Raw genomic sequence first — 10,000 nt, 5'->3', positions numbered from 1 at the left:
GGCTGGACATGATGCTGGAGAAGCTGTCGACGCACAGCAGCGAGAACGAGGAGAACCTGTCCGGCCGCGACAAGGCCATGAAGGCGCAGGAGAAGAAGAAGCTCGAGGCCATGATTGAACGCCACAAGGGGCTCATGGGTCCTACCATGGAGGCACAGAGTATGTGGACACCGAGGCTCTTGCGTTCCTCCTTCCCTTTTCGCCGGGGGGCTGCGGCGGCGATGCTCTCTCTCTCTCTCTCTTAGGCACGAGCTCCGAGACCAACCCGCGACCCACACCCGCTGTCTGTCGCCCTTGGCTCCTGTCGCGACCGCAGCTTGGACTGGCTCTTACCACGACTACAGCTGTTATCGGTCATTTGTTGGCCTTTGGCGCCGTTACGACCGATGATGTCTTTCGTGTTTGGTTCGAGCCACGACCCCAGACGGCGTCGACACTTGCCACGACCGCAGCTGCTGTCAGTCGCTCTGGTTTCGCCTCGACCGCCCTTGTCCTTGGCTCTGGCCGCGTCACGTCTCTCTTCGTCTTCTCTGACTGAGAATGTAAAACTCTCAAGTCTTTGAGATTCTTTTCTTTCTTTCACTCTCTTTCCCTTGACCCTTTTTTCCTCAAAATTTTCTTTCTATTACTATTCCTTTACAAAAAAAAAAAAAAAAAAAAAAACGTGACGGAAAAGGCGGTAAGGACAAAGGCCGGTAAAACTGTGTTTTTCTTTAGAAAGATTCAAGATTCTAGTGTCAGTCGAAATCAAGTGTTGTGTCCAAATCTGTGTGCTGTCAGTCAGTCCCCACGAAGACCTAGAACACAGCCTTAGAATAACAAGGTTTAGACAGTCGATGTTTCCCCATAGAAAGTGTCCTAAATGGCACCTTTCCCTTTCAAAAAAGACACACTCTCCTCCACCTGGTTACGCCAACCCTTCACCCCCTAAGAATGCACTGTTATTGGCATCATAGAATTCCGCATTTGCATTATAGTGTACTCTCCCGACCACTGTCCACTCCTGATGAAAGATTAAGACTTTCAATATACTTTTAAGAAAACGCAAGGTCATCCCAGATTTCACCAGAGTGGATAATTATAAGTAAGGGAGAAACTTCTCTCTCCAGAATTAGCTTTCTTCAGTAGACTTTCTTACTGAGTTAGCAGAGAGCCGTAGTTGCTTCAGAGACCCTGTGTGCATAGATCATTTTATAGCTAAGATGGAGTGCTTTCTATTTTATTGTCTATTTCCAATTTATCCCACAGTCAAGATGAACCAAATCAAAGTCCTCTTCTAAGTAAAAAATCACTTATTTAGAATCCAAAGATATACTCCCAGTCACTTACAGTCTATAATCACGATCCCTCTGATAGACACACGACATCGAATCACTCCCGAATGTAAAACGTAAACAGAAATACCTCGACAAAACTCCAATCAGCATCTCACAGCAAGACAGACACACAAGAGAATCCTTCTATTTTAAAGAGAAAACGCCAGTTGCAAAGAATAATAATAAAAAAAAAAAGCTTAAAGAAAAGATAAAGAGCACCCACCACAGCCCACTCTTGCAAGCCACTATTCCTGTGCCTTGATTGTGGGACCCACGAACCCTTGTTTGAGCATTTCAATGAGACGCCAGAGAGTCGATGCGTTCTTGTAGCCGTCTAGTCTGTGTGAAGGCGCGAACGGCCTTCTGTGACGTCACTCCCGTGTTTTGTGGTGTCCCGTGCTGCCCTTGTCTGGCGTCGTTTTGATGTTTGTGACGTTCCTTGCCCCGCCTCTTGTGACGTCATTCGATGTTTGTGATGTCCGGTACCTCCGTGTGGACGTCGCAGTTTGAAGGAACGGCAGCTGATGACGGCTTATCAATCATCGATCCATCGCCATCAACATCAGTTCATCTTCAAATTTGTCATATTTATCATCCTTTTCTTTTTCTTTTTTTCCCCTTCATTGCTTTTAATTTTCTCTTTCTCCAAATTTCTTGCTTTCCAAAATTCATTTTTTTTCTTTCTTTCCCTTTTTCTTTTCAAAGAATAATAATAATAATAAAAAAACTTTACATTCTTGGACTTTTATCACTTCTCATCTGCCATTTCATGTCTGTGTACCTTTCCTCTTGTTTACAATCTTCACCTCTTCCTTTCTTACATACTCCTTTCTTAATTCTTCCTTCCGCTTGCTTTTCTTACGATGACGATTTCCCCTCATTTTCTTATTTCTTTCCTTATGACTAAACCCTTTTCGATAAGGTTTTCTCAAACAAGAGAAACTGCAACTCAACTCAAAAATCCGAAAAAACATTACTTTGCTGATGCTTTAACCCTTAAAAAAGCTTCTACTTATATTTTCTCCTCTTCATAACTACGGTCTAATTACCTTATCTGATATCAATCATTGAATTGCGAAAAAAACAGCTGATCTTTATCACCTACATGAAAAAGATTTATTATTATAATTTTCTATTCATAAATTTCGGTTTTGTCAATGAATTCATCATTATCATCTGCTTATGATAACCATTTATGAATTCTGAATCCACTGACCTATTTACTATCATCCATTTGCGTATCTATATCTATTTATTTCCTTAAAACGAAGAGGTGTCTGGCTCTGAACACGACACCTGTCTTTGCCTTTTGCAATATTGACTTGACTCGTCTGCAATCTTTCTCCGTGAGTCTGTTTTCATTTTAGTCACAGACAGTTAATAATTATTTCTGTGAGTTATTGCGTCGACTGCAGTGTTTCTCTCGCTGTTATCTGTTCTTCTTGCATTTTTTTCAGTCTGTTCTCTTTCTCTTTTCTTTTTTCTATTTTCTTAGGGGTTTTCTCTCTTTTCTCTTTCTATTTTGTCAGTTTTTTTTTCTCTTTTATCTCTTTTCCCTCTCTTTCTCTTTCTCTGTCTCTATCTCTCTCTCTCTCTCTTTATTCCTCCCTCTCTCTCTTCCTTCTCTCTCTCTCTCTCTCTCTCTCTCTCTCTCTCTCCTCTTTCTCTTCCTTATTCTCTCTTCTCTCTTCTCTCTCCTCTCCTCTTCTTCTCTCTCTCTCTCTCTCTCTCCTCTCTCTCTCTCCTCTTCTCTCTCTCTCTCTCTCTCTCTCTCTCCTCCCTCTCTTTCTCTCTCTTCTCTCTCTCTCTCTCTCTCTCCTCTCTCTCTCTCTCCTCTCTCTCTCTCTCTCTCTCTCTCTCTCTCTCTCTCTCTCTCTCTCTCTCTCCTCCCCTCTCTCTCTCTCTCTCTCTCTCTCTCTCTCTCTCTCTTCTCTCATTCTCTCCCTCTCTCTCTCTACCTTTACATATGAACAATATTCCTTGTGACAAATGTAGAAAAGGTACGAATGAGAATGAATATCTTCACATTGCAAAAGGTGTATTTGACCGATCAAATACATCTCTTGTACTGTGAAGATATTCATCCAAATCTATATGCTTTTCTACATTTTCAACTCTTGTTTTCATTGTCCCTTTCTCTTATCTTCATCTTAATCTCTTTTCTTTACGTCTGTCTGTATTTTCTTTTCTTTTTGCGTCTCCATTTCCCCTGCAATCCTATCTGTCGCTCCCCTTGTCCCTCGTTCCTCGTTTCTCGTCTCCCCGCTTCGACTCTCTATATATTATTTCTCTCTATTTTTACTCCTCTCTCTCTCTCTCTCACTCTCTCTCTCTCTCTCTCTCTCTCTCTCTCTCTCTCTCTCTCTCTCTCCCCCCAACATCGCCATCCTCTTTTCCCTCCGCAGGTAAAGTCGACCATTACTCCGAGTGCTATGCCTTTGGTGACGACATCCATCCTGTCATGAAGGTGCTGAACGAACAGCGCCATTTATCCATGAAGGAGATCCACCCTCACAACATGGATATGTGTGAGGAGCAGATCGACAAGCAGGAGAAGGTGAGTTTGTGAGTTATTTATGAGTGGTAATGAAAGATTGATGGTGAAGGTTTCTCCCTCCTAAGAGCGGTATTTAAAGATGGTGATTTTTTTTGTTTATTAATTTTTCAATTTTTTTTTTTCATGTGAGGTTTTAAATCATAAAGATGGAATGGTATGGGGAATAAAAATCACTTCAGGACAAAAAAAAAGGGTTGATGAAGAATTGGGACAGCATGTTCGAAATTCCTCCTTTATATTAGGTGTTTAGAGCTGGAGGTGAAATTTTGGAATGATTTCGAGTTTTTTCTTTAAATAAAATTGCTCTTTGTGTAGTGGGCTTTCGGTCAAGTGTTTTTGTGTGATTATTATCATTATTGTTTTATTTCGAGGGTAGATCGTGGGAGTGTTAGATTTTAATTGTAGAATTCCGCTTATTATCCGTTCATCCCCATGCCTCCACTTCCCCCTCTTCGCGCATTTTCTCTCTCTTACTGCCTTCACTTCCCTCCTCGCTCATTCTCCCTCTCACCGCCTCCAATTCCCTCCTCGCGCACTCTCTCTCTCCCTCTCACTGCCTCCACTTCCCCCCTCGCGCATTCTCTCTCTCTCTCTCACCGCCTCCACTTCCCCTCTCGTGCATTCTCTCTCTCTCTCTCTCACCTCCTCCTCTTCCCCCTCAGGTCCTCCGCACCATCGAGAACCAGGCGCCCATCTACAACGAGCTGATGAAACGCGGAGCCAAGCTGAAGTCTAACCCCAACGCCCCGTCCTTCCTGGAGCGCGAGATTGCCAAACTGGAGGAGACGTGGAAGGACACCAACGAAAAAGCTCAGCAGCGTATTGAATTACTCAATGGTGCGGGATGCTGGACTTTCCTATCCTTGTTTCTGGTCAATAGATACTACTGATATCTCTTACACTTCTCTTTGTCTTTTTTTTAATGCTTTTCATTCTCTTACCTATTCTGTTTTTATTGTAGTTCTCTTCGTCTTTAAGTTTATAGCATCTTACCATTGGCCCTTTTTTCCTTTTGTATTCGATCCTCAGCTAAAGGTGGTCTTGTTCTTTAAAAACTATAACTCATATACTTAATCTTTATGTCACTAGGTGTATGAATAAAGATTATTCCCCATTCCAATCCTAATCAATATTTTAATTCCTAAACCTCTGTTAAAGCACATCTAAATTTCACGGAAACCTCCCTTTCCCTCTCCCAGGCACATTCAAGGACTGGGAGGTGTATGAGCAGCAGCGCCAGGCCATCATGGCTCCTCTGGACACCCTGGAGGACCAGTTCAAGACCTACAAGAAGATCTACGACCCCAAGAAGGGCTCGGACTGGCTGGAGAGGAAGAAGAAGAAGGCCGAGGAGAACAAGAAGGTCGCCCTCGAGATCTACGAGGTGATCAAGAAGTGCTTTGCCACCATCATCGCTCTCGCTGGCGAAGACAAGAGGGAGTTTATGGAGAAGGAGATCATTGATATCGACGAGAAGAAGCAGATCGTCGACAAGGTGGACAAGGCGCTCACTGACCTCACCGAGTTCAACCAGAGGCTCCAGAAGATGGTCAGCCAACTGGCGGAACTCAGGGCCTGGATGACTCCGGCTGGGGAGAAGCTCAACTTCATCACCACCTCCGTCGAACTCTCGCCCGAAGACCGCGTCAAGGAAATCTTTGATCTTCAGGGACAGGTGCGTCGAGGGACAGCCAGCTTGTTGAGCGTGTGTCGAATGTTTTCTTTCTTGGGGGCTTTAAGGGTATCGAAATTTAGCAAAACTACTAGCAATACCAGCAAATCAAAAGGAGATCACTCACCCTACTTAATATAATGGATACAAAGGATTAAACGGAACATAAAGTGAAATTGAGAAATGAACTCTCGATTCCCATTTCAGGTTAACGAAAGGCTGCCAGTCTTGGAACCTTTAGAAGCGGAAGTCCACGCTCTTTTGGACGGTAAGCAAGGGATCGGATCATCGGCTTGAGCTTGGGATATTCAGGCACCGGAATCTGCAATGTTTTTTTTTCAAAGTCTATATCCAGATTTTTTTTCTCGTGCAACTGCTTTGAAGGCATCCGACCATCGGACCTGCTTGCAGTATAGGTGTGGATTGTGCATTGATCACTTTAGGCCTACTTTGCACGAATAATTAGATTCGTATGAGAACTTTTCCACACTCAAACAATATATGACATTCAAATTATTATTCAAGTCATATGGTCTACAGCAGACTTCCATTGGCGTTTGGAAATTAACATCTACTCGCAGTGACAGTGTTTGCATGAGCTGCTCTCCGGGTGGTGTCGCCTTTGAGTGCTTACGGCTAAGTTTCTCACAGTAAACATCCCTTTCCATGTTCCATCATGATTTATGCATTATGATTTGATTTTGGTTGATTGATTTAACATCATTATTCTGTTGCTATGTGGATTTTATATTGTTAATCTTTTGTTTTTTATCTGACATTTCTAACTGCATTTAACCTCCCTTTTTTCTTTTTTAAAAGTACCCTAATGATAACGTTTTTATTTTCATGTTTTTTTTTTTTAACAATAGATTTCTTCCCTTAAGTAAGTACATAGACATTTATTTTTATTTTGTTTTAAACTCTAAATTTCCTTTAACTCCTAAACTTATATATGTACCTCCAAACCCCCTTAAACTAACGTGCTTTTCCTTACCATATCTTTTTCATTTCTTTCACATCATGCGCTGCCACATCATTGCCGTGTGTGTGCATATGATGGTCTCTTAAACTACAACAGTTCCCGGTAAGTAGTACACTGTACCAACATATTCACATTATTACCTTAATACACCCCTTTTTAAAAAAATCTAGATCTAAAGGGACACTTTGGTAATTAAAAAGAATATACATTTAATTTTCGAAAAAAAGATAATTAAAATGGCTCTCAACTACCTGTAAAACATCAACTCATCAGTCAAGTTATATATAAATTTTCAATTCATAAAACTTACACGAGAAATATATATCCTTTTAGTTTCGTTTTGTTTCTGTCTCTATATACATTTATAATCATCATTTGCTGCCGGTAAGTCGTGGCCTTGGTAATTAACTAATAAAAGAGAAATGAGAATAAGGGTGAAAATAAGTAATTAAATAAAAAGCTAATGAATTATGTGTGTTTTGAGTAGACTGTTTAACTGTTAACTGTTATGGTGACCGTGGGATGACAGCGACCCAGAAATATTTGCTTGGTACAACCACCCTCACAACACGGAAAAAAATGTCCCTAAAATTTCGTTAAAAATGATGATAGTCTTATAATCTAAAACCATATTCATAGGCTTATATATAAGTAAGTCGTGTTTCTTATAAAAATTAGTATGATTTTTTGTTGTATTCGAAATGTCGATTTTTATCTAGTGTTTATTTTTGTTTTTTATAGAATTTTTGTTAAGAGGACTATTTCTTGGGCATTTTCTGCCAAGTTTAAACCCTGTTGATATAAAATATACAACAATTTACGGTATACAACATATATGACATATACGCACTTTATTAAGTCCTGTTTAAACATTTTTAAATAGCTTTGTATCTGGTATTTAGTAGATTGTAAACCATATATTTTGAGTAGCTATGACCCTGAATTTAAAGCATTAAGCCCCCAGTTTCTGGTTACTTGCGACTGACATAGCATCCTGGTATCTTTTCTGTATGTGAATGCATTTTGATGTTGTTGCATTTTTTTCTCTTCTCCCCCACCCCCTCTCCTTTTCTGTCGATGCCTCGCTCCCTGCCAACTGTCCATTGAATGATTATCTGGACAAAATAAAATGTACCAGCTGTTGACGGTAAGTGAACTCTGCCGTTGCGTTTTCAGGAAGATTATTATTTTTTTTGTGTGTGTGTTATGGTTTTGTGTGCTAGAATGTTCTCCGACAGGAACATTTCGTGTTAATATGCATATATACATATATATGATAGAATTTCATCCTGTCATTATGGGGATTATATCGTTCATACATATTTTTTTTACATATATTTTTATATATATACTCGTATTTTTTTCCAGAAGTTTTTGTATATTTTGTTTCTTCTTTTCGTTTCATTTCATACTTGAAAAAAAAAAAAATCCATATTGTACACAAGGAAACTAGAATACTAATATTTCTAATTTTCTGACAATGTCTCTGTATACATATATATTTTTAAAACATTTCTTTTAAATTTTTTTCCCCCTTTTTACTTAACATATTTTTTACTATAGTTTCCATCCAAGAAACATCACAAATACATCCACGTAACTCTTTCTTTCTTTTTCTCTCTGTCGCGTCTTCACCATTTCATGATCACTGTTCTTTTGATATTGCTGGGGACTGTTGCTGAGCATTTGGAAAATGACGAGAGGAGGAGGATGCAAGAGAGAAATACATCTAAAGGCCTTGGTGCTTTTCCAGTATTTAGGCCTAAGGCAATTTCTTTTACAGGAACGTCTATTTTTCTACTATATCTGCTTTATATATCTATATCTATATCTATATCTATATCTATATCTATATATATATGTTTATAATATGTAATATACTATTGTATATTATTGATATATACTATTTTGTATATATTGTTAGCACATATACATATACATATATAATATATAATTAATATATATATTTATATATTATCTATATATATATTCATATATACATAACATACTACACACACACACACACACACACACACAACACACACACACACACACAACACACACACACACACACACACACACACACACGCATATATATATATATATATATATATATATATATATATATATATATATATATATATATATATATATATATATATATATATATATATATATATATATATATATATATATATATATATATATATATATATATATGTCATACCATACTAAAATGAAATTAGACAGTACGAAGATATATGGTTTCAAAAGTGACAATAGAATATTTGTTAAATTGATGGGATATAGATGTATATTCACGAGAGTGAAACCAAAAAAACATGCTCTCTGTGACCACTTTTAAAACCCAATACACTTTCTCTTGATAGGGAACAAAGGCACTATTTCCCCCATTTCTGGAGACAACCTAAATCTCTTCACCTTTTCAGTATTGATATCAACTGCTCATTCGCTCTGGATGGATAAGGGCTGAGGACAAGAAAAATAAAGAAAATTGAGTAAGATTTGTCTGTCATGCTAAGCTTCTGAAAAAACAATTTTATTTTATTTTCATTTATTTCTAATTCGATTTTTTTTTTTAATTCTTGATATCTTGGCCGTTCTTTCGCAAATGGTTATTCTTTTGTTTTCCTTTACGTTGTTCCTCTCACATATTGTTATTTTTTTTCTTTCTTTTCTTAGCATGAAACGCAGTTACTGATCAACCATTTATAATAATTTGCGCTTGTGAATACTATCATCATTATTATTATTTTTCTCTGGGTGTTCTATGACTGTCGATTTCGTTAACTTCCTTATATTTTTGGGCAACAATCAGATTTTGATTATAATATACCAGTAATAATAATAATAAAAAAAACCCTAGCTGGTTTGGAGACCTCAGACTAACGTATTGCAAATCCCTCCCTCCCCCCCCTTTTTTTTGCAATCCTGCCATTGGTTACTCGGCACCAGATCCCCCGCCCCCCCTTTTTTGCAATCCCGTGTGTTGTCTTGCATTTTTTGCAACTTCTGCAACCACCTTGATTTGGATCTTCTTTGGGAAATTAATCCCTGGTGTTTTACATATATTCTAATCAATATGAATATTAGCATCTTTTTTTTTTTACTCATCAATTTGTTGATTTAAGGAATAAAAAAAAAAAAAAAAAAATCTAAGTTTTAACAACAAGTGAAGGGAAAGAATTATCTTTTCGGTTTATCTATTTATTTACTTTCTTCCAGATAAGTAAATAAGATACAATAAGATAATGATGGAACGGTGAAAATGATGATAATATATATCCATTTCTAGCAGCTATAACATCATTAATTAAAATAAATGTAGTTTTTTTTTTTTTTTTTTTTTTTAAATCACCAGAATCGGAATTATTATAATTCTAAGAATATATTACGAAGACCTTTTTCTATATTCCTGTTATTATCATTTGAACCATCATTATCATTAATGT

The 10,000-nt window shown here is 38.0% G+C and overlaps 1 protein-coding gene across 1 annotated transcript in view; it reads left to right on the top strand.

Annotated features, from left to right (window-relative positions):
- Window positions 1-10,000, top strand: part of LOC119590138 (myosin-2 heavy chain, non muscle-like) — a 30,330-nt gene that overhangs the window by 14,957 nt on the left and 5,373 nt on the right. The window contains exons 2-6 of the mRNA XM_037938917.1: window positions 1-159; window positions 3,722-3,873; window positions 4,536-4,710; window positions 5,073-5,548; window positions 5,753-5,813. The exon at window positions 1-159 is cut by the window's left edge and continues 40 nt beyond it. Of these exons, the coding sequence (XP_037794845.1) occupies window positions 1-159; window positions 3,722-3,873; window positions 4,536-4,710; window positions 5,073-5,548; window positions 5,753-5,813 (1,023 nt within the window). The remainder of the gene's footprint in view (window positions 160-3,721; window positions 3,874-4,535; window positions 4,711-5,072; window positions 5,549-5,752; window positions 5,814-10,000) is intronic.

The sequence above is a fragment of the Penaeus monodon genome, chromosome 26, assembly GCF_015228065.2.
Source record: "Penaeus monodon isolate SGIC_2016 chromosome 26, NSTDA_Pmon_1, whole genome shotgun sequence".
In the NCBI taxonomy this organism is placed as follows: Eukaryota; Metazoa; Arthropoda; class Malacostraca; order Decapoda; family Penaeidae; genus Penaeus; species Penaeus monodon.
The sequence above is the reverse complement of the archived record's forward strand: the minus strand, read 5'-3'. Positions and strand labels throughout refer to the sequence as shown.